The sequence below is a fragment of the Amphichorda felina genome, assembly GCF_050947745.1.
Source record: "Amphichorda felina strain 45539 chromosome Unknown scaffold_1, whole genome shotgun sequence".
Taxonomy (NCBI): domain Eukaryota; kingdom Fungi; phylum Ascomycota; class Sordariomycetes; order Hypocreales; family Bionectriaceae; genus Amphichorda; species Amphichorda felina.
The window spans coordinates 3,015,770-3,039,110 of NW_028145049.1; the positions used below are offsets into that span (position 1 = coordinate 3,015,770).

General features: G+C 57.0%; 5 protein-coding genes across 5 annotated transcripts; 3 read left to right on the forward strand and 2 right to left on the reverse strand.

The window, feature by feature from the left end:
• Nucleotides 1-1,397: 1,397 nt before the first annotated feature.
• NIK1_1 (uncharacterized protein) lies at nt 1,398-5,634 on the forward strand (the record flags this gene model as incomplete). Its single annotated transcript, XM_083190465.1, has 5 exons — nt 1,398-2,229; nt 2,385-3,211; nt 3,279-3,545; nt 3,632-5,131; nt 5,203-5,634. The coding sequence occupies 5 exons, from the start codon at nt 1,398-1,400 to the stop codon at nt 5,632-5,634; spliced, it is 3,858 nt and encodes a 1,285-aa protein (XP_083054324.1).
• A 733-nt stretch (nt 5,635-6,367) lies between these two features.
• ACO1O0_000971 (uncharacterized protein) lies at nt 6,368-7,218 on the reverse strand (the record flags this gene model as incomplete). The annotated part of the gene is made up of 3 exons (XM_083190466.1): nt 6,368-6,554; nt 6,886-6,905; nt 7,138-7,218. The coding sequence occupies 3 exons, from the start codon at nt 7,216-7,218 to the stop codon at nt 6,368-6,370; spliced, it is 288 nt and encodes a 95-aa protein (XP_083054325.1).
• A 6,071-nt stretch (nt 7,219-13,289) lies between these two features.
• ACO1O0_000972 (uncharacterized protein) lies at nt 13,290-15,277 on the forward strand (the record flags this gene model as incomplete). The annotated part of the gene is made up of 5 exons (XM_083190467.1): nt 13,290-13,408; nt 13,475-13,508; nt 13,801-13,855; nt 13,923-14,156; nt 15,084-15,277. 5 exons carry the CDS (start codon nt 13,290-13,292, stop codon nt 15,275-15,277), a joined length of 636 nt encoding a protein of 211 aa, XP_083054326.1.
• Nucleotides 15,278-16,682: 1,405 nt separating this feature from the next.
• ACO1O0_000973 (condensin subunit BRN1) lies at nt 16,683-19,463 on the reverse strand (the record flags this gene model as incomplete). The annotated part of the gene is made up of 4 exons (XM_083190468.1): nt 16,683-16,961; nt 17,015-18,628; nt 18,701-19,298; nt 19,378-19,463. 4 exons carry the CDS (start codon nt 19,461-19,463, stop codon nt 16,683-16,685), a joined length of 2,577 nt encoding a protein of 858 aa, XP_083054327.1.
• Nucleotides 19,464-20,176: 713 nt separating this feature from the next.
• ACO1O0_000974 (Sodium/calcium exchanger protein-domain-containing protein) lies at nt 20,177-23,279 on the forward strand (the record flags this gene model as incomplete). Its single annotated transcript, XM_083190469.1, has 2 exons — nt 20,177-22,875; nt 22,949-23,279. 2 exons carry the CDS (start codon nt 20,177-20,179, stop codon nt 23,277-23,279), a joined length of 3,030 nt encoding a protein of 1,009 aa, XP_083054328.1.
• Between the last annotated feature and the right edge of the window lie 62 nt (nt 23,280-23,341).

Genomic DNA, 23,341 nt, shown 5'->3' on the forward strand with positions numbered 1-23,341 from the left:
TCCCAATGGCGCCTGGCCACGGGGGCGCATGGGGGGTCGGGTCGGGTGCGAGACGCTATTCAACACAAAATAAGGAACCTGGGAGCAAGCGTCGTCACGACGACCTCTTGCCATCATGGTAGCCCGTATCCGTAGCGGAAACCGACCCGGGTGAGCGCAAGGCAAGGGGAGAATGAGCGGGGATCACACGTGCGGTTCCTCCTCTGCCTCACGACCATTCTCAATCCAATGGGTGACTCCATTCCTGCCGGCCAGTCCCATGTGGTGATGCCAGTCCAACGTCCCCTGAGGTGGACCCATCGAGCCCATCGTGCCCACTGACGGCCTCCGCCTTATCTCCTGAAGGACGGCCCCAAAACCCCCGAGAACAGGTCGCGGAAAAGAGGCCGCGGGCGAGCAATTACTCAACACATCCGGACGAAGCCAAGTCGTCACTGGCGTCGAATTTTCCGGCACCCAATACTACAGAGTCAGGTGCTGCAAGCGTGTACTCGTACTCGTACATAAGGTGGTCGCTTGTGGTGGCCCAGCACCACTGGAGGTGCGCTGTAATCCAGAGGAGCAGGCCACGCCAGGTGCTCATCGTACTCGTAGCCCGTACCTACTAACTTTGGCTGGCCACACTCGTTGAGCCTGTGGCCAGTGGTGGCTCTGTGAGGTGGTGCGTGAGGCGTCCCTTCCCCCCCCCCCGACCAGCTGCACCACCGCACCACAGCACCACCGCCCGCCAGGGCTGTCCCCGTTCCACCCATCCCATCCCATTCATCACTTCCCTTTCCCTTCCCTTTCTCCCATACCCCAACTCAACCACCCTTCCGTCGTATCCCAACCCAACCCATACTATCCCGCATCGCTCGTCCTCCGCATGCCGGGACTGGCCAAGTGTTATTCTACCTCACCTCTCGTGCGCGCGTCCATCTAGTTCCCTGCGGTGCAACGACTTTCCCCATCCTGTCCCACTGCTCGCAGGGCAGCCCGCACTACAACTGCCTTTCGCTTCGCACATGCTTTACCGTCCCTGCCGGCTGCTCCTCCCGTCACCGCACCCCGATTTTCTCGTCGACGGCTGAGCTCTTCGAAGGATGCTGCGCGTGTGCTGTTGATTGTCGCTCAACCCGCCCCCCGAGTCGAGTCGGCGCCTCGCCACTCCCCACGTACGACACCGGCAACCATAGCCATAACCAACAACGCCTACAAACCCCCCCTCCTCCCCTCTGCGACCTGCCTTGGACCCCGGCGCCCGGCAGTTTGATCAAGTTCCTTGCGCTGCCAGCTTCGACCCGAAACGCAGTACACCCGCAAGCCACGACGCGGCAACGTACATTGACGAACTCCATTCGTCTCTCCCACCCCTCGGTTGCGGACTACTGACGTCCGCACCCCCCTCCCTCGGCAGTATGGTCGACGACGCTGCCTTGGCTACGGCCGCCGAGATCATAGCCTCTCTCGCGGCCGACACAAAATCCCCTCCGGCGGTACCTTCGACTCTCGGCAACAAGGTCAAACTCCCCGGTCGCGAAACTCCCGCCAAGCGGAACCTAGAAGTCGAACTCCACAAGCTCTCGTTGAGAGTTGCGCAGTTAGAAAGCCAGGCTGCAGCCGCCGTCACTTTCCCCGAGACGCCAAACGAGGGCACAGACTCTCTGTTCGGAGATGACAATGGCTCTTCGCCCTCCGGCAGCCGCCCTCCCTCATCAAGACCGAGGGCGGCGCCCCCCAGCGCGGGCTCAGACAACCCCGCCACCATGCCTCGCCAGCTGACCAGGGAGGCGCTGGAAGGCCTGAGAGAACATGTCGACGACCAGTCCAAGCTTCTAGACAGCCAGCGCCAGGAGCTTGCTGGTGTCAATGCCCAACTTCTCGAGCAGAAACAATTGCAGGAGAAGGCCTTAGAGATGCTAGAACAGGAGCGTGTCGCGACACTGGAGAGGGAACTCTGGAAGCACCAAAAGGCAAACGAGGCCTTCCAGAAAGCCCTGCGTGAGATCGGCGAGATTGTCACCGCCGTCGCCCGAGGTGACCTCACGATGAAGGTCCGCATGAACACCGTCGAAATGGACCCCGAAATCACAACTTTCAAACGAACCATCAACGCCATGATGGACCAGTTGCAAATTTTCGCTAGCGAAGTGTCTCGAGTTGCCCGAGAGGTCGGCACTGAAGGTCTTTTGGGTGGTCAGGCCCGGATCGGTGGTGTCGATGGCACGTGGAAAGAACTGACAGACAATGGTGAGAGACCACGATCCATCCTGCGAAACACCAGTCCGTCGGCAAGTCTAACATGAAGTGTAGTGAACGTCATGGCGCAAAATCTCACAGATCAAGGTATGTGCTACCACCCTGTCAATTCATGGCGACAACAACCGCTGACCAGGCTTTTGCAGTGCGAGAAATCGCTTCCGTCACAACGGCCGTCGCCCACGGTGACTTAACAAAGAAGATTGAACGACCAGCCCGAGGCGAAATCTTACAGCTGCAGCAGACTATAAACACCATGGTAGACCAATTACGGACTTTTGCGTCCGAAGTTACACGAGTAGCGAGAGATGTCGGCACTGAAGGTATATTAGGTGGTCAAGCAGATGTTGGGGGAGTCCAGGGCATGTGGAACGACTTGACTGTCAACGTTAACGCCATGGCCAACAATTTGACCACCCAGGTCCGAGACATCATCAAGGTCACGACCGCCGTCGCCAAGGGCGATCTCACACAAAAGGTCCAGGCCGATTGCAGGGGCGAAATCTTTGAGCTCAAGTCCACCATCAACTCCATGGTGGACCAGCTCCAGCAGTTCGCCCGCGAGGTCACAAAGATTGCCAGGGAGGTCGGAACGGAGGGTCGCCTTGGCGGCCAGGCCACCGTACATGATGTCGAGGGTACCTGGAGAGATCTTACCGAGAACGTCAACGGCATGGCCATGAACTTGACCACACAAGTGCGAGAGATTGCCAAGGTCACTACAGCTGTGGCCAAGGGTGATCTTACCAAGAAGATTGGCGTTGAAGTCAAGGGAGAAATTTTGGAGATGAAGAATACGATCAACCAGATGGTAGACCGCTTAGGCACTTTCGCCTTTGAGGTGAGCAAGGTGGCTCGTGAAGTCGGCACAGACGGCACCTTAGGTGGCCAGGCCCAGGTTGCAAACGTCGAGGGCAAGTGGAAGGATCTTACAGAAAACGTCAACACCATGGCGTCAAATCTCACTGTCCAGGTAAGGATCATACCCTATGAAGCCAAACACAGCCATGGAGCGGACACAGCCTAACGAGCCCATCTAGGTGCGAAGCATTTCAGCCGTGACCCAGGCCATTGCGAACGGAGACATGAGTCAAACCATTGATGTCCAAGCAAATGGCGAGATACAAGTTCTCAAGGAAACCATCAACAACATGGTTAGTCGCTTATCCAGTTTCTGCTATGAGGTGCAAAGAGTCGCGAAAGACGTGGGTGTCGACGGCAAGATGGGAGCACAAGCAGATATAGCTGGACTAGATGGGCGCTGGAAGGAGATTACCACGGATGTGAACACGATGGCCGCCAATTTAGTAAGTTTGCATAGCAGAAACCCAACCCACATGAGGGTCGCATTGCGTTGGCCCCAAGCAGACACAGCGGGTACTAACAATACCAGACAACTCAAGTACGCGCCTTCTCCGACATCACCAATTTGGCAACCGACGGTGACTTCACCAAGCTCGTAGACGTGGAAGCGTCTGGCGAGATGGACGAGCTCAAACGAAAGATCAACCAGATGATTTCGAATTTGCGCGACAGTATCCAAAGGAACACACAGGCCCGAGAGGCCGCCGAGTTGGCCAACAAGACCAAGTCTGAGTTCCTCGCAAATATGTCGCACGAGATCCGAACACCCATGAACGGAATCATTGGCATGACGCAGTTGACTCTTGATACCGACTTGACCCAGTATCAGCGGGAAATGCTGAATATCGTCAACAATCTTGCCAACAGTCTCCTAACAATCATCGACGATATTTTGGACTTGTCCAAGATCGAAGCGAGAAGGATGGTCATTGAGGAGATCCCGTACACGTTACGTGGCACCGTCTTCAATGCGCTGAAGACCCTGACAGTCAAGGCCAATGAGAAATTCCTGGATCTCACCTACAAGGTGGACAGTTCGGTGCCGGACCATGTCATCGGCGACTCATTCCGGCTGAGACAGATCATCCTCAACCTGGTGGGTAACGCCATCAAATTCACGGAACACGGCGAGGTCAGCCTCACCATCAAGGAACGCGCCGAGCAGGAGCAGGTCGATACAGGAGAATACTCTGTCGAGTTTGTCGTTGAGGACACGGGCATCGGTATCGCCAAGGACAAGCTAGATCTTATCTTCGACACTTTCCAGCAGGCCGATGGCTCCATGACGCGCAAGTTTGGTGGAACCGGTCTCGGTCTATCCATCTCCAAGCGCTTGGTAAACCTCATGGGCGGAGACCTTTGGGTAAACAGTGAGGCTGGAAAGGGCAGCGAGTTCCATTTCACATGCCGCGTGAAGCTGGCCTCCAATGATACCACGACACTTGAAAGACAACTCAAGCCATACCGCGGTCACCAGGTCCTCTTCGTTGATAAGGCACAGTCGAGTTCCGGAACAGAGATCAAAGATATGCTCAAGCAGATCGGCCTCATTCCCATTGTCGTCGACTCTGAGAAGAGCCTAGCCCTCACGCGATTGAAGTCGGGCGGCTCTCTTCCGTACGACGCCATCTTGGTGGACTCGATTGACACTGCCAGGAGGCTGAGGGCTGTGGACGACTTCAAGTATCTTCCCATCGTCCTCATGGCTCCCGTTGTCCATGTTAGCTTGAAGTCGTGCCTGGACCTGGGCATCACATCCTACATGACGACGCCCTGCAAGCTCATCGACCTTGGCAACGGTATGATCCCTGCCTTGGAGAACAGAGCAACTCCATCCCTAGCGGACAACACGAAATCCTTTGAGATCTTGCTTGCCGAGGACAATACTGTCAACCAAAAATTCGCAGTCAAGATTCTTGAGAAGTACCATCACGTGGTCACCGTGGTGGGCAACGGATGGGAAGCTGTCGAGGCTGTGAAGGAGAAGAAGTTTGATGTTATTCTCATGGATGTTCAGATGCCCATCATGGTAAGCTTTTGTTTTTCGTTTATTGATCATCCCTCCTAGTCGACGACATGGACGCTAACGAGTTTCATCAGGGCGGGTTTGAGGCCACCGGAAAGATTCGAGAGTACGAACGAGGCATGGGTTCCCACCGCACCCCTATTATTGCTCTCACGGCGCACGCAATGATGGGTGATCGCGAGAAGTGTATCCAGGCCCAGATGGACGAATATCTTTCGAAGCCGTTGCAGCAAAACCAGCTGATACAGACGATTCTGAAGTGCGCCACTCTCGGCGGGCCACTGTTGGAGAAGAATCGCGAGCGCGAGTTGGCGCTGCAGGCCGATGCGAAATCCTCTAGCCACCAGGCCTCACAGCAGAGACACCCAAGGCCGAACCTCGAGAACCGGTCTGTCAGTAACCGAGAGCCCACTGCTATGGAGAGCCCTTCGCATATGTCGCCGAGCCAGACCGACTCTGCAAGATCACGCAACGACCTCTCAGACATGCGCAGTCTTTCGGGTTAGCAAGAATATACCTCATATCTACTCTTTCGCTCGTCTTTTCTACATCAGCGGCTAAGAGAGTCATGGTGGTCCCGAGGCAAAGGGGCTCGCTTTTCATCCGTCTGGGTTGCCGTTAATAGTCTGTTTTTGGCTCATTCTCTAGTGTATTCTAACTCCACGGTGTTCTTGGGAACGGTTCAGTCGTTAATATCATTGGGACATGGCTTGCTGGGAAGAGGACGATCAACGTATCAGGGTCGTTGATGGGACAGAGTCGAGGATCCCCGTCACACGCGGGTCTACCAGAACCTCAGCGGAGACGATGTTGCATCTATGGCATTCATAATTGCCTGGCTCACGCTTTTTCTCACGCCGGTCGAGGTCGGCTGGAGCAACGACTCCTTTCAGGGGAATCTCCCCTGAAGGGATGTTGATTTTCCCTTGGGGGGGGGTTATCTCTGGCAACGTCGCGATATCATTTGGGTGTGGGGTTTCGGTTGGATGGTATCTATAACCCTCGTTTCGTTTATGAAGAAAGCTTGAACATGGTCGAGTATGCGACCTATAGAACCGAAGCTCCAGAAACGTAGCCATGATGACCTGGCATGTAGACCAAGTCCATGCGTGTATCCTAGGTAAATTGAGAATCATAACTCATAACAATTGGACGCCACGTATCCATCTATCCGCGGAGCCTATGCCGGTTCACGTCCCGCGTGCCGGCGCTTAACCCTACTCACGGTACCAAGCGAGCTCACGAGGTCCCCTCGCCGTCCTTCTTCCCCTTGTCCTTCTCCTTGCCGTCTTGGCCCTGCTTCCCCGCGTTCTGGTCGTCCCCTTCCGTGTCCTGCACAATACCCTCAAAGGCGGCAAGCATGGCGTCGAGCTTGCTCTCGAGATTCGTCAGGTTGGCCTCGAGGGTCGAGGCGGCCTGCTCTCCCCTGTTCCCACTGGTCAACACTGCGCAGCTTCAAGAAGGTCTCCCGTGTCCTCAGCCTGAACGGGCTCTTTCTCTTTCTCTCTCCCCCCCACTCCTCCTCTCTTGGCGGTCCGCGGCCCCCTAACGGCTACACGGTGGCAGGAGGTTGGCGGCGATACCCAAGGTCACCGCCTATTCAGGTACTACACCTCCCTCACCTTTTCCCTCTCGCAGGTCTCACTTGACGGGGGGGCACGGACTGGACGCCCCCCGGCGCAGGTGGCGCGGGGGGGGAGGGGGGTTAAAGAGAAGTGGCTGCCGGACCGGCGGACGGGACGTGGAAGCGTACATACCTGGCGAGTTCCCGGTAGGCCTAGAACGCGGACAATATCAGCTCTTGTCTGGCAAACTGGGCAGATATTCTGCAAGGTCTGGCTAGGGCGCGGGGGGAGCGCGTGTGCGGAGGGGCCAAAGTGGGAAAGGGGAAGGGAGGGGAGGTTGATGGCCGTTTCCCGTTTCATATATAAGCAGGACAACGGAGGATTGTAGACGCGTGTGCTTTGTTTGGGGTGTTGCTATGATCAGACTTCCTTGATGTCCCTTACCTGTGCGAGATCCAGGGACTCGTTGGCGTCGTTGGCCGCGGACGATGAGCCCTGAGGGTTGGGATCGTCCTGGGAAGTCATGGCCGCGGCGTGGGTGCAGGGCGATGCTGCTGTGCGATGTCGTTACTGGTTTGGCCGCCGGGGGTGGAGGAGAGTGGAGGAAGGGGGGTGGGGTGTGTCGAGGCGTGAGGATGGGCAAATTGGCAAATGTCGATATTTGGGAGATGGAGGATGGTGATGGTGAAGTCGGGTTTGGATGTTCTGGAATGTGCTGTGGTCGGTGGACGCTCTGGGCGAGTCGGTGGACGCTCTGGGCGAGTCGGTGGACGCTCTGGGCGAGTCGGCGTTCCGGGATCGGTGGGTCCGGTTGGCTTCTTGGCCCTGGGAAGGGCGCAGGACAGGGAGATACGATAGTACAAGTGCGCCCGTGCAAGAGCATGCAATGGTCAGCTTTGGTTTACTCGCCAAGTCGTGAAATCATCGTAGTTCGTGGCGCATGTATGTAGATGCTACAGAATTTGGAATAGGACGAGCAGCACGGATATTGTCGGTTAGTTAGCACCACGAACCGCCGTGGCAAACATCGAGTACATCATGTACAACTCCAACTACCCTAGACCTAGACCTGGTTTACAGGGTCCAAACTGCTGCGCGCAAGAGGCATTGCAAGCTATCGTTGCAGGACAGGCGAGATGGGCTCATCTCAATCTTTTGTGGTTTGTAATTTGGCGGGTATGCTTTGCCTGTGCAGCGGGACCCTGAGTCGATACCCATGACATAATATATACTGCACATAATAGGTGTCAACATAGCATCACAGGACCTCTTGTCGCAGAATGCTCGATCAGAAGGAACATGGGATTCTGCTTGTTGCAGCGGTATGGCAATGTACCCCCGTGCTAGCACTGTACTAGGTATTAGCTAGCAAGCTGCAAGAAGTCAATACACTCTAGACGGCACGTTGGAAGCATGGGAATCTCAACAAGCCATTGATGCCATTCAATGATGCAGCTCATCCGTACCCTGGACGGGCCGAGGGACGCACTCGACGTTCCAGACCGCCCAAGAATCTTTCGTGGGGCACCACCGCCAGCGCACCCCTCAGCGACGGCGCTGCAGGTGGCGCACGACTCACCCTGCCTTTCGTTGCCTTTTGACGGTGCTCCAGTAAGCAGTGGACAGAGAGAGGGCGACACGCTGCCATGTCTAGACAGCAGAATAGAAACGACAAGGCAAAGTGGCCAAAACTCTCGACATGGCCTTGTGTCGGATACTTAGGGCACCTGTGAGAGAGACAAAGAGTCCCGTCAGTAGCAAAATACGGAGAACTGGGCGCACGGATGGCACGGCTGGGACGGCTCGGGGAGCACGAGAAGTGGCGATTTGGACACAGTACGTAGTTGGCGTAGGACAAGGTCTGGACGATGATGGCTGATGCGTAACCTTAGCTGATCGTGATGCGACTTGCATAGAATCCCATTGTTCTGGGTATGGGTGATTCGGACGCTGAACGCCAGGGGCTGAGCAATGCCGTTAATCATACGTCAGATAGGTCCAACCTCATGCTCATGATGCTGACAATGGCAGCGATGGATGTTGTTCGTTCCCGGCGGATGATACGTACCGATAGTTGGTAGTACTACTGCCGCATACCATGTAGTTAGTAGTGATCACCTCTTCCATCATGTATCGAGAAGGCCACATTTCAGCCTTGTGCCTTTCATCAGTAGACGACAATGGCAGCGATCGTCGCGGTGAGCACAATTTTGTTGCTAGGGTCAAAGGTCATTTGCCGTCCACCGAGACTGGCTGGTTTGGGCCTTGGGGTGTCTGCACTCTGCTGCACGCTGCAACTCGTACCATGACGGTGGGCAGCGGACACCGGGGGATGCCGCATGTGACGCCCTGGGGGCCCTGTTGGCTGGGGGGAAGCCTGGGGCAGGGAAAAAAAAGGCCAGAAAGGGGGGGGGGTGCCAGGAACGGAGTCGTGGAATGCGTACGCCACGTCTGCCGACGGCTGTCGATGGAAAGCCAGAAATCGGGTGCGAATCGTTCGAGGGGCCAAATCGGCCAAGAAAAGCAAGGAGGCCAGGGCGTGTGAGAGGTGATGAGATCATTTAAATGCTCGCGGGGCGCTCGAGGATCTGGATTGGGCAGCCGAGATGGAAAGCCGGAGGTGTACGGGCGATTTTGCTGGGCGATTGGTATGGGAAAGCTTAAAAAAGAATAAAAGGGCGATTCGATGTTCGATGGTCTCGACCGCGATGATCACGCCAAAACTCGATTTGTGGATGATGAGAACGGTTGGTTGAGATCAGGCGATCACACCCCCCGAGTGGACTGAGTGGACTGAGTGGACTGCTGGTGCAAGACGGAAGAAGCGAGAAGTGGCAGAGTGGCACTGTGGCAGACGGTGGCAGTACCCACAACGGGCAACCGTCGGGGCGGAGGCCAGGTGGTTTTCGTCATGCCCCAGTGCGACTGGGCTCGCAGAGAGCACCAGTGTACTACCACCAGTACTTGTGACCCGAGTACCCGCTCCAGCGCTGGCCTGTCCACGTTTCTTTACCTAGTCCATGTACGGAGTACCTAGTATGGAGCACCTTATTACCTTAACACCTGCCTGGGTGCGTGGGCCAGTACGGAAACTGGGTCAACGGCCAATCACTTGCAATTGGATAATACAATAGTGCAGTGCGGCAGCGCGGCTCGCCCGAACCTGCTCTCCCAGCTGCCAGATGCCAGGCGGTAGGTACCTAGGCGCTCCTGGCTGCAAGGCACCCTCCCTCTTCTACATGGTACTAGTAACTCCGCAGTACCAGTGTTGTTATTATTTCATTATTCTACATGGCACTGTCAGTGCCTGTGAGTCCTTAGGAGCACTTTAGTAGCATGACCTCTAGTAGACGGGCGAGGATCGAGATCCCATGTCCGCCGCATGACTAGCATGGGGATGCTTGTATGCTACTGCTCTAAGCTGCTAGAAGTGGGGACCTATGATGTATGAGCGCGCACCTCAACAAGTCAAGTCTGCAGCCGGCCCAGCGTTTCTCCCGACTTTGACCTCCTTACTCTTCCAACTTTGGTAACATTTGAAATGCATGGCCACGCCTTGTCGCAGAGGGCGCGCATGTTCCATGTCGCATGGCGACATGGCTCGTGCGTGCTGCCAGTATCAGGACGTGGATCGGTGTGAGGTGGTCGGGATCGCGGTGAAAGGCGCCGAACGGCGAACAAGTCAAGCTCGTCTGCCAGTGTCGCGTCGGGTCATTGGGCAATGACCCATCCACCACACGCGGATGGGCACATGGGCCGGATCGAAGATGTCCAAAGTCTGTTGATCTACTGGATATTACATAGTAGCACGTCCACATGGCCAGCCCGTCTGCCTGTCAGACTCAGCTGCCAAAGCTGGCCAGTCCTCCTCGCACACAGCCTACAGTGGTTGCCGGAGCGGAAACTCGACGTCTTGGCCGGGGATTGACTGGTCAAGGGCGGACGGGAACCGACCGACGCTACTCATGATTGCCCCCCTAAGCGATGACAGCAGGCCCGGGGGCTTGGGGGGTTTGGGGGCTTGGGTCAAGGGGGAATGACGCCGACGTCAGCGTTTTGGAGTTGGGACCACCCACCAGCCACCGAAGGAAGGCGTTCTGTCACAGTTATCAGCCAGGTGAGTATCAGAGACACTATGGAGGGTAGGTTGGTATCGACCACAGCGAGGCCATCGACCATTTGCCCATATAAATCAGCGATTCGCTGGAGCGGATACTGGCGGTGGGCCTGTGGCCTTACAATTACGGGGCTGATCATCTCTCATCGACCATCGCATCGACCATGCTTCCACTTCCACGCCCACTCGACGACGACATTTCGATGGCACAGAGTTCGGGGTGGTATTTTTTTTTAATTTATTTTTGCCCATGAGCCGCCTGCCCCGGTGTCTGATCTACATACGGAGTACCTGCACTTGGTATTCGTAGCCTTGTCTGCTTATCCTGGTGGCTCCTCCTCGGAGCAACATGTGCGAGCTGTCGTATAGCCCACACCCCACTCATCCTCGCGTTCCCGCACCCATTGGTGTACATGTTATGGTACGGGCCTAGTGCCTAATACCAGTGAACCGCTACGACTGCGGACTGACACGAACCAGCGGCCCAGGAGTGCCTTTGTCGAAGTCCTGATTGCTGGGGATCCCCCTGGGCTTCGGAAGCAAGTGAACCCAAGCCCTCAGCGCCCAGAATTTCCGCTCCGCCGCCCAGCTTCTCCCGGTCCTCCACTCCACTCCTCCCACCACCGTCGTGCGGTCGTGCCTGTTTCCTCTCTCAGTTCCCACCTTCCCTCCCCTTTTCTTTCCTTCTACTCCATGCATCATCGCTTCTAATTCCCGGCAAGAGAGACATCGCCAGTAGTTACTTCCCAGCCTCGACCTCGTACTACTAGACCTTGGCTGGTATTATCTGGGGCTTGTTCCTCGCCCCTCACGTGAAACCCGGACACGGAATCCAAGGGCAACACCAGCTCCAGCACCGCGACCCAGTCTTCCGACGTGTGATCATCAGGTACGGGACCAGTGACGCAACTCCAGACCACGCCAGAGCTCAGCCTCTCCCTCACAGTCTGTTACACCTCAAACCGACTCGCGGACCCCTCGTACTTGCTATTCAACTCGTCGCCAAAGGTCTCATTTATTACCTCGCCCGCCTGCCTGGAGGTGCCTTGCAATTTGCAACCATCCGTACGTACGAACAAGTGCACGGCTGCTGGCCCCGTCATCGAGCTCCTGTGTACCCATCGGTAGCACACACGCACAAAGACACACAAAGACACCAACAGATGACCTGAAGCAGCTCCTTGGCTTCAGTTATCCAGTTGCTCAGTTGCTCAGTTGCTCTCAGTTGCTTGCAGTGGTGGGTACCTGAGCTTCTGCGGGCTCTGATTGGGCTGGCGCTCACATCGAGCACTACTAGTATATTGGTAGGCAGATGGTACATCGCCTCGCCGTGGCCAGTACCTCGAGCGTTGGTACCGGTAATAACGAAAACCAGGCCTCGCCATCCACCATTTCCACCACGGTCACCACCATTCCACCTCTGCCGGCCTGCAGCTTGGCAGCCCGGAATCGAGATATTCGACCTTTGCGCCTCTGGGGTGTCGGTATCCAGCCCGCAACCACCTCCACCGTTGTTCCTCCGTTATTCGTTATTCCTGCGCTGTGCGCCCACGGCTCCAACCTGGCCAGCTTTCTCGAAACATTTGTCCTCGTCTTGACATTGCTGTTCCTTGCACCTCTGTCTCGGCCTCGGATTGATGCCGACAAACCCCATTGATTGCACGATCCGCCTCTGCATCTTGTCGCATCGCCCTCCCAGCCAACTGGCCAACTTGCCAGCCTGCCAGCCTGCCAACCCTCGCCGACTTCCCACTCATCGTCCCGGCGGCCAAACCCCTCGACCGCCATCGATCGATCTCATCTCACTTGGATTCACGCTCATCACTCACCACATCGCCCACCTCCACCTCTCTTGCACCACTCGAGCAACTCTAGTGCCGCCGCGACGGTCACGATCATCGATCCGCTATCCTTTTCGACCTTGCCACCTGCTTCCTCCTCCGTTCCGTCTTTTTTCTAGCGGTGCCAGTACTGCAACTCACCCCGCAAACTTCACCACGAAAATCACCGCGGGCAAAGCACACCTTCCTCAACTCTACTCACCGACCTCCCGACGTGCCTTTTGTTGAAACTCTATGGCCTTTCTCATACCGCGACTACTTTTACGCTCTCAGTAACACCCGGAAGGCTCCCCTGGACCGAAACCGCGGCACCACACACTTCTTGTGTACTGATTGGCCCACTGGGCGACACAATCGCTCCTCGCCCGCTGTCGTCGCCGGGGTTTCTCTGGCTGACTGTTTATTCTCTGGCTGTGCGATCAAGGCTGGACTCTGCGCTCTTGGCTGCCAGCATCATCGGACTCTCCCTGTTGTAGGGGCTCGCCCTGTGATATTTCACTCCGCTGGACGGGAATTATTCGACGATTACTCCCTAACCTGGAATACATGTTAGCCCTTATAGTGCACCCTCGACATTTCAGTTCAAACCTCCATCCAGCTCAGTAACAAGTCCATCTTGGGACTGGAAATCAGGCTGGATGACTTCGGAATTAGAGGCCACTTTCCGGGAACTGGGGATTGCCCAGTATCTGGATTCTTTTGTTGACCAGGGCTTTGACACCTGGGACACCATCCTTGACATCCAGGAGTCTGACCTGTGCGTCCCCGTCCCCGTCCCTCCCTGTTCCATCGACTAGGTGTGGAATACTGACAGTTTGCACAGCGATGCGTTAGGCGTGAAGCTGGGCCATAGGAGGGTATGTCGGAATTAAGCTCCGGGTTTTGTGAGCTCGCTGACCAGACCCTCGTCTAGAAACTCCAACGGCGTATTGCCAATGCAAGGGGAATCGCTCCAAGCATCTCACTGTCATCGCCAAAGCCAAATACCGAAGGTGGAAAACGTGATAGCACTCGCTCCAGCCAAGGCCGGAGTGACACGAACAGCGACGGAACGGGTGTTGTGAAACGGAAATATCGCCGGCATCCAAAGGTAAACTTCCCGCAGCGCGGTCGGCCCCTAGCGCCGGAACTTTGACTGACTTGTATTAGCCCGACGAGAATGCGCCTGAGCGACCTCCGTCCGCCTATGTCCTCTTTTCGAACAGTAAGTTGCTCCCTGGGATTGTTGCGTGGGACCGGCGATTGCTGACCAAGATGGCTGTCCGGTGTAGAGATGAGAGAGGATCTGAAAGGACACAACCTTACCTTCACAGAAATCGCCAAGCTAGTTGGAGAGAATTGGCAAAGCCTCCCGCCGGGTGAGAAGGAAGGGTATGAAAGCCAAGCCAACGCTGCTAAGGAAAAGTACCACCGAGACCTGGTGGAGTATAAGAAGACACCAGAGTATCGGAAGTATGCGCAGTACCTGCAAGAATTTAAAGAAAAGCAGGCCAAGCAGAACCAAGGTTCGTCCCACAAGACGAGGATGCGGCTGTCAAGAAGACTCTGTCCGAACTCACAATCCTCAGATTCCAACAAACGCCCCAAGATCGAACCGGCTAGGCTGCGTCATGGAAGCACGAGTAGTAGTGCTGCGACTGGAGGCACCATCTCCAGCGGGAGTGGGAGTGGGAGCACAAGTATGAGGGACAGCAGGAGTAGCAGCGAAAGAATGCAGGGGAGCGAACCTCCGCCGTCTCGGCAGGAAAGGATGAACTCGATAAGTTCGATTGCCGAGTCACATCGATCGTTGACGGGCGACGGACATATGCCATATCCCATGGACGAGTCGAGAGTATCACCACACATGGCTGGGTTCGACATTAATGGAGGGCGCGAGACGGCGATTCGGAATGTACCCTTGCGAGACGGCGGCGGCATCAGAGGGGGAGATGGGGCTCGGCAACATTTGCCATCCTTGTCGGATATGCTTGACGACGGACGGCCGCCTAATTCCCCAGTATCGGCTCCTGATGGCAATCATTACACAAGGTCAGGATTCTTGCCCACGGGACCCCAACCGGCCATGTCGGATAGGGCTCCCATTATCCCACCGGCCGTTCGAGCGCCGCTACTGCGCCACGACGAGTCTTCGGTTGGCAGCAGCGGATCGGGAAGTCCATCAGGGTCGTCGAGCAGCTTCGGACGGCCTCCTGGCGACGGGCCGTTGCCTATCCACGCCCTCCTCTCGAACCCCGCGGCCCCGCGGCCCCCGCAGCCACGCCATAGCCAGGACACATCACCGACTTTTGGGAACGCACCCACTCCGTTGGAGTCGGGTAAACTTCCTGCCCTGGGCGGGGGTGTGCATGGCCCGCGAGGATATGGTAGCTAGAGCCCCTGCTCTCTCTCGGAATTGGTTGGCTGAAGGATGGCTAACGTGTCCTTTGTAGGCTTCCAATCGGCGCCATCAGCGCTTCAGCACATGAAGATTGAGCAGTCGAATGGGGGGGACGTTGTCATGACCTCTCCGTCATTGTCGATGGCGGCAACGCCCAAGGCGAACGGCAAAAGCGGGCTCGACGGGATGAGCGCGCTGCTTCGAGCAGGCGAGATTGTCGATCGTCAGCGTGGCGTGCGAGAGTGAAGAAGGAATGACGATTCAAGGATCTGAGCTGGCAGGGCCAGCGACACGTCTCGAATTGGGCGGCTCGGCCGGTCATATTAGCAACCCCGTTGAAACGATCGACGGTGGTTCACGCGACCTTTCCTATCCAATCCTGCTTCTCCTTTGGGCCTTTCCGCCTCCACACTCGTCACGCCCGCATGACTTCCCGTCGGTTTCGTTGTTCAAAAGAGACGCTGGGGTGGTTTTGGTGAGCATGCATGATTGAAAAGCTTGATCTTGATGCGTATACTGGCGTTTCTCGTTTTCTGGTTCTGGGATTATACATGGGATGATTTTTTTCTGCGAATTTACAGGAACAGAAGGGAAGGAAGGCATTGGGACGGGCAGCCCCACTGGCTGGGATATTGTAATCGGATGACGACCTGTATAACTCTTCTTCTTCTTCTTCTTTTCTCTATTACTCGTATGGTAAGGATACGACACGCACATGAGGTTTGGACGAAGATATCGGCGCGGGGGGGGGGGGGGGGGGGGGTGACGCCCTCTGTTTGTTTTGGATTCTGTTTTTGTATATATCACGGGCAACCAGGGCTTTGGGGGCCTGCGTGCCAGCACCTAGAAATTGACGAGATATCTCCCAGACGAGGACGGTTGGGGGAACTGTGAGAGGACTGGTGAGCTTGGAAGGGAACAGACCCCGGGTCTGTCGGGGGCCACCGTGCTTCTTTATATGACCCAGACAGTGGACTCAGTGGACTCAGCGGACTTGTCTGTGCCTCCTGGGGCGGCCAACTGGACCCCGAGACCCTTACCGTGGCTGACTCCCTGCATACAGATTATGCGAGCCGGAGGCGGGAACAGCGCGTACAAATACGGTATCTCTGCCTCTGATCCTCTGGCGTTGGCCAGGGTCTCTGCCGTATCAACGCACGACGTCATGGCGCAGCCGCTCCCGTCCTTGGTGGGGCGCCACTATTAGTATTCCGTACTGGGTGGGTAGGTGTACGTATTATCCGTACATGTACGTACGGAGCTCCGTACATGTGAGTACATCGTGCCAAATCTTGGCCAGTGGACGTGGGGAGTTGGTTTGGCCTGAGACGGCAAGGGACGGATTGAATGAAACACATGATAAGGAATGCCGCATTTCATGGCCATTGGGAGCCGCTGTACTCAAATGCTTCATCCGTTCCATGTCCGCCTCCGACGCCCGGCCGTCATTGTCATCAATCCACGTCTTCCCAACCAAGCCAGACAAAATGCTGAGCCAAAAAGCCCTCCCAGCCAATGCATTGTATCTGCTGGCATGCCCAAGTTAATGTATATAGGATGCGGCGCCTACAAACTCCGCTTGTGGTTTACGCTCAGTCATCAGACACATCGATCATAGCCCCTTCCCGATCACTTGCTGCTGCTGCTGCTGCTACTCGCCGCCCTCCGTGTTCTCAGCCGTCCAGTCCTTGCGGATGGTCAGGTCAGATAGATCCTGCGTCTTCTCGATCACCAGCCCCCTCTCGTTGGCCAGGTGGAGCAGCGAGATGAAGCAGAACGACGTCGAGATGTCGTCCATGATGGGCTTGGGATAGACCGACTGAAGGTTGTTCATGACTGACGTGAACTTGAGCGTGGGGTCCTCGGCTGACGGGTTGGGACCCGATTCTCCTGCTTCCGGCGGCGTCATCAGACGAGAGCTGTTCGGCGGCTGCCTTATATGTTAGCACTGTTCATTGCGTCTGGGGCTGAGTTCTCTCTCACCTGTAGCCTCTCCAGGTCCATTCCCCGCCACATCTCCTCCTTCAGCCGCCGCACATCAACCTTCTTTGCTACTCGCGCATACTGGACATATTCTGGCCGAACTCTCCTGGTCGAAGTAATTAGGGTCGTGCCGTACGCCCCATTCGTGGCATTTGTCGTCTCTCCATTCAGTATGGCTGTGAGACCCATGTCGTTGGTAAGGCCCGGGTCGCCCTCAGGGGTAAACTGCTCCCTGGCATCGGCAAACTCCAGGTCCGTATCATCCATGTCATCACCACCAGGGAATGGCATGGCGTCATCCTGGAAGAAGTTGGCATCGTAGTCACCCTGCGGCATCACCGTGTCATCATTATCCTGCGGGGCATTTTGCCTTGCCCAGAAGGCCTCGTCCATCTCCCCGGCGGGGGCTTCATCCAGGTTCGCGTTGCCGAATCCACCTCGGCCCCCGAAGCCAGTCCGCCTCCGGCCAATGCGGGCCTTGGGTTTGAGGAAGAGACTGAGGAGCGACTTGGAGTTGAAGTGCTTGTCGTCGGGGAGCAGATGGCGTGACTTGGACTTCCAGTCCTTCTTGGGCATGCTGATGGCCGTATTGCTGGCGGCCTGGGTGTAGAGGGTGTCGTGGGTGCTGGTGTCGAGGGGTGTGGAAAAATCAATCTCGAATGGTTCCTTCTCCTTGCGCTTCTTGGTCTCGGTGGCTGGCTTGTCCCCGTCCTTGATTTTCCTGATCCTCCAATGCTCGGCGCTGGTCCAGTTCTTTTGCAGCGCCTGGTCGAAGAAGCTGAGTATGTCCTCGTGCATCTTGTCCGCCTTCATGGCATTGCTCATGGAGACGACGTACTCGCCCTTGTCGTCGAACCCGTCGCCATCCCCGTCGCCACCTTCGCCGCCGAGGCCAGCATCGTACACACGCATCTGGGGTTCCAGGGCAGCATCGCGCGCCCATGCATCACCACCCTCACCGAATGCCACGTCGCCCCCGGCGTCAAAGCTGCCAAGGCCAAGGTCGTCGTCGTCGAAGCCGAGAGCGGCCTCCCCATCGATCAGCATGCCCGAGATGTCGCCGTAAGCGCCCGGGGTCTTCTCCTTATCCTGATCCCTCCAGTCATCTGGGGCCCTGAGGAAGGGGATATCGGTGGTTCCTGAAGGGTCTCCGAGGTCGAAATTCTTGAGCGAAGGACACACGTCGAGTTCATCCAGCCGGCCGAGATCGGGGAAGAACCTCTGGCGAATAGAGACCAAGTCAATCTCAACATTGGCCTCTTCCTCGTCCTCGTCCAGCTCGGGGACTTCCACCTCCTGGCCCAGGTCCATCTTGGATATGTTCATAGACTGGTCCTCGCCCTCTTCCGCTCCTCCCTCCTGCTCCTCCTCTTCAGCCTGGACATCCTCCTTCTTCCCGATCGCAGCCTCGTCCACGGAATCGTCGCTGCTGTCAAAAACAATCCGACCTTGGGAGTCAATCATCAGATGGTTGAGGAGGAGTCCCTTGGCGCCGCCTTCGTCGAAATCGGCGGATGCTTTCTTGAACAGGGGGTCGACAGAGAATTCCAGCTCAAACTTCTTGAGCTGTAACGAGTTAAAAGACGGGGCCAGCGTGGCTTCGGACCTGTGGGACTGTAAAAAAAAAAAGGTTAAGTAAGTCTATAGAGGTTTCATCGGAGAGTTCGGGATAGGGACCCAACCAACCTTCTTCTTGGGCTTCTTCTTGACGTTCCCGTCCTCGTCGAGCTCTTCGTCGCTCTCGTCCCCCTCGCCTTCCTCCCCGTCGCGGCCCTTCTTCTTGTTGGTGTTGCTGTCGGCCAGACCACTCAGCAGCTTACCCGTCTCGGTGGCGACGCTGTCGATGCGGTTGGTGTAGATCTTGACACAGCCGTCGAGGGTGCAGCTGGCCTTTTGGAAGTTGACGCCGTCGCCCTCCTTCAGCAGGGACATGTCGTGGAAGTAGTCGATGAGGGCAAAGTTCCAGGAGTTGGTGGCGTTGATCTTGTTGTCGGTGGCCATCTTCATCCACTCCTCAAAGTTGGCGAGGATGGGGACGCGCTTCATGGGGGTGACGACGCCGCCGACGGTGACGTCGTCGCCATCGTCGACTTGGGCGCGGGATCTCCGCGGTGTCCTGGGGCTAGACCCGGGGGATGAATTCTCGAGGTCCTCCAGCCTGGAGGTGCTTTTGCGCGGCGTCGTGGTTGCCGCGGCTTTGATCTCGTTGATGTGTTTCTCCTGGAGCGCTTTCCGCGAGTTCATGCGCTGGCCTCTTTCCTGGGCATCGTCGTTCAAGGGAATCCTGGGTTTGAACGGTCAGTACTGGGGCCCCTCGTCTGTCTGAGTATTGTGTATACGTATGTACATATCTATGTACGCACTTTATGGGTGATTTGAAAGGGGATCCTGACGAGCCAGAGGTGGCCTTGACGCTGCCCGCGCGGGGCACTTGGGCAACCCGGGGCATTCTGGAGGTGATTGGGTCGCCCCTTTGCTTGCTGCAGCGTGCTGGGCCTCGTTCGTGATGCAGTGCTGGTCGGGCAGAGACAGGTATGCGGGCGAGCAGTCGCTGGGCCGTGGCGCGCGTCGTTGTGGTGTTGCGCCGCCGGAAAGTAAACAAAGAGCTAAACAACGGTTGGTGCCTGCAGCGTCAGGCATCCACCGATCCACGAAATCAGCCATGATTTCAGCGCGTCTAAGTTGGCGGAAGGGCTTGGAGGGGTGGCCAGAAGGGGGGCAATTGGGGGGCACGGTGTCGTGGCGCAGCCGTTGGGTTTCAAGCCACACCTAGACTCAGATAGGCAAGCGGCACCAGAATCACCAGCATCATAATCAAGATCGGCCGTCTCACCACTGTGCCAAGCCTTCCCCCCAGTCTGCCAGTCGTCCCCCAGCTTGCCATCCGCCCGTCCACCTCACCACCTACTAGTTAGACCTGCCCACGCCGTCTGCCGTCTGTCCATCGTCATACTCCTCCATTGCATTGCGGCCAGACGGCCTTACGACTTACGCCATCAACCATGCCCGGAGAACCTGACACACGCAGTCTTTGCCTCTAGATCGGTGCCCGGCTGTTCCAATAACGGTCCAACGACGACTTCACCACTGCTAGACTACCAGGGACCTGAGGCTGCTGCTTGATTGAGCACCGCATGGCATGTCGCCCCCCTATGAGACAGCATGCCCTACTTCACCGCCCTAGGACGCCCTCGAGGCCCGCGAAGCCCTCGAGGCCTTCGAGGAAGTCGCCTGAGCTCCCGCCCATTCTACACCACCGTCTTCCTCTTATCGCTGCTGGCCGCCTACTCGTTCCTCGCGCATACGTACCGTGGCGACCAGGATGACCATGACCATCTCCAACTGCTCACCAAGCGCAGTGGCGCTCCCGAGTGTGCCGATGTCCGCCGCGCTGACGACCAGTGTGCCTTCGTCAAGGAGTTCTGCGTGGATGACGACGCTGGGCTCATCCCCTACCTGACCTTCTACTACTGTGGCCTCGGCAATGTCAAGGGCCTGGCCTTCATCCTCCTCGTCGCGTGGCTCGGGCTGCTCTTCACCACCATTGGCATCGCGGCGAGCGACTTCTTTAGCGTCAACCTGAGCACCATCTCCACCATGCTCGGGCTCAGCGAGAGTCTTGCCGGCGTCACCTTTCTCGCCTTTGGCAATGGCTCTCCCGATGTGTTTAGCACCTTTGCGGCCATGAACTCCAACAGCGCGAGCATGGCCGTGGGTGAGCTCATTGGCGCGGCCAGCTTCATCTCGGGCGTCGTCGCCGGCTCCATGGCCTTGGTGCGCGAGTTCCGTGTTGACAAGAAGACGTATGCCCGGGATATCTGCTTCTTCATCGTGGCCGTCGGCTTCACCATGGTTTTCTTGGCCGATGGCCATTTGCGCTTCTGGGAGTGCTGGATCATGATTGGATATTATATCATCTATGTGTTGACCGTCGTTGGCCAGCATTGGTACACAACAAGACGGAAGAGGCGTTTGCGGCGAGAGGGCGAGGCCCGGAGCCACGTCTATGGCTCTGTGGGAACGTCCGTAGACGAACTGGCGGGGGAGCCATACCGAGACGAACCAGATGATGCTGATCACGATCATCGTGCCGACGATGACGTTTCTGCGCTAGAGCATGGCCCCAGGATTGAGATTGACGGCCACCCGGCTCCCGAGCCCGATGTTGATGTTGAGGGGGACGAGGAGGATCACGAGAGACTGGTGGCGGCTGAGGTAGCCAGCAGCATGAGGGTGCTCCGAACCAGGGGGAGGCGGAAAAACACCATCAATCCCATCCGGCCCAGCTTGGTGGGTGCCCTGGAGTTTAGGTCGGCCCTGGCGCAACTCCAGCGTGAGAGTAATCTGAGAATGTCCACCATCAATGGGCACGGGAGAAGTCTTTCCGAGGCCCATCTCCCCAGCAGGGGACGCAGGCGGACGACGGGCGCTCAATCAGTCGTGGAGCATCGATTTCCTCACTCCATGGCTGTCCCGGATGAAGTTGCCTCTGGGAGGGCAAGGGCTCTGTCGTCGGGCAACCAACCATCCTCCAGGACGTTGCCTCCAGAGATGCTCGGATCATCCCCTGATCCGAATGTTCCTCAGCAGGGGCACCTGGGCTCTGACCGGCAAAGCCCAAGCCCGGAACCGGTGTTTACCATAGGTGGCAACCTGGCTCCTCCGCCTGTCGGGACGCCGCAGCTGTCTAGTGGCTCGGTAAGCCCCATGACTAGCCAGCCTCAAGGCGATGGGCATGGCGTGCACCCGGGCTTGCACCTCCAGATCCCTGGCAGCCATAATAGTAGCCAGAGTGGCGGGTCCTCTCCCAGCTCGCCGTTTCCCATGTACACCGACTCGCCTGCCTTGCTGACACCTCTTCCGGAGGGAGAGCGCTCCGAGTTCATGCTGCCTGGGCCTGCTCACCGCAACCGTTCCTTTGCCGACCTCCAGGTCCCTGCAGAGCAACCTCGACCGGTGAGGTGGTGGCCGTATTCTGTTCTGCCACCCCCGCATGTCCTCTACGCGACATTGTTCCCGACTCTGCAAGGGTGGAAAGAGAAGACAATCTGGGACAAGCTGGTCAGCGCCATCTCCATCCCCAGCATTTTCCTCTTGGTCATCACGCTGCCAGTCGTAGAAGGCGATGCTGGCGATGGAGACTCGGTGGTCGATACGGTGGTCGAACCCTTGGCCACACGACATGCCAGCCACGTAGCGTCTGCTGCCTCGGTTGAGCCTCACATCCACCAGCGCGAGTCGGAGTGGCAACGTTACCGAAGGCGTACACTGAGTCGGAATGGCAGCTATAACTCACTCCTGCTGTCCACGCCTCCCTTGGTGGCATTGGATAATGAGGACACGCTGGTTGACCAACCATCCCAAGTGGTGTTCCAGCCGGAGTCGCCGTTCAACAGGAAGCCTGCATCCGAAATACCCTCGATAGAGAACGCAAATGATGAGACACTGCCGTGGAACAGGTGGCTCGTCTGCCTCCAGCTCTTCACCGGGCCACTCTTCAGCGTCTTTATTCTTTGGGCGAACCTGTGCGAGGACTTTGAGTCGCCGGGCAAGGTGCTTGTCAGGATGATCCTGTACACGCTGCTGGGCTCGTTTATTCTACTGGCCGTACTTCTCGTTTTCACGACGGAGCAGAGGAAGCCCAAATACCACTACATCCTCTGCTTCCTGGGCTTCACCATTAGCATTGCCTGGATATCCACGGTGGCTGGGGAGGTGGTTGGCGTTCTGAAGACTTTTGGGACCGTTCTCGGTATTTCGGAGGCCTTGCTTGGCCTGACCATCTTCGCGGCTGGAAACAGCGTGGGAGACTTGGTTGCGGACATCACGATAGCACGGCTTGGCTACCCCGTGATGGCTTTGTGAGTTCATCATGCAGTGTAACCCTTTTTTTTTTTTTTTGGAGGAATTAGAGACTAACGCGGGAGACGACAGGTCGGCTTGTTTCGGCGGCCCCATGCTGAACATCCTGCTGGGTATCGGCATCGGAGGAGTGCTCATGATGGTGAAGAAGGCGAACCACAAGCATCAGAAGCACCCAGACAGACCACCCAAGTACGGGCCATACCCGATCCAGGTCGGGGGCACGCTCATGATCTCGGCCATCACGCTGCTGGTGGTCCTGGTGGGGCTCCTGATTGCTGTTCCCATGAACAAGTGGATACTGAGCCGCAAGATTGGCTGGACTCTGATCACCCTGTGGACGGTCAGCACCATTGTCAATGTGATGGTGGAGGTGACGGGCGTGTGGGGAGACGTTGCATAGGCTATGGTAACTAGATGGAGGAGATGGGATAGAGCGTTGCTTGGACTGTATAAACACCTGTC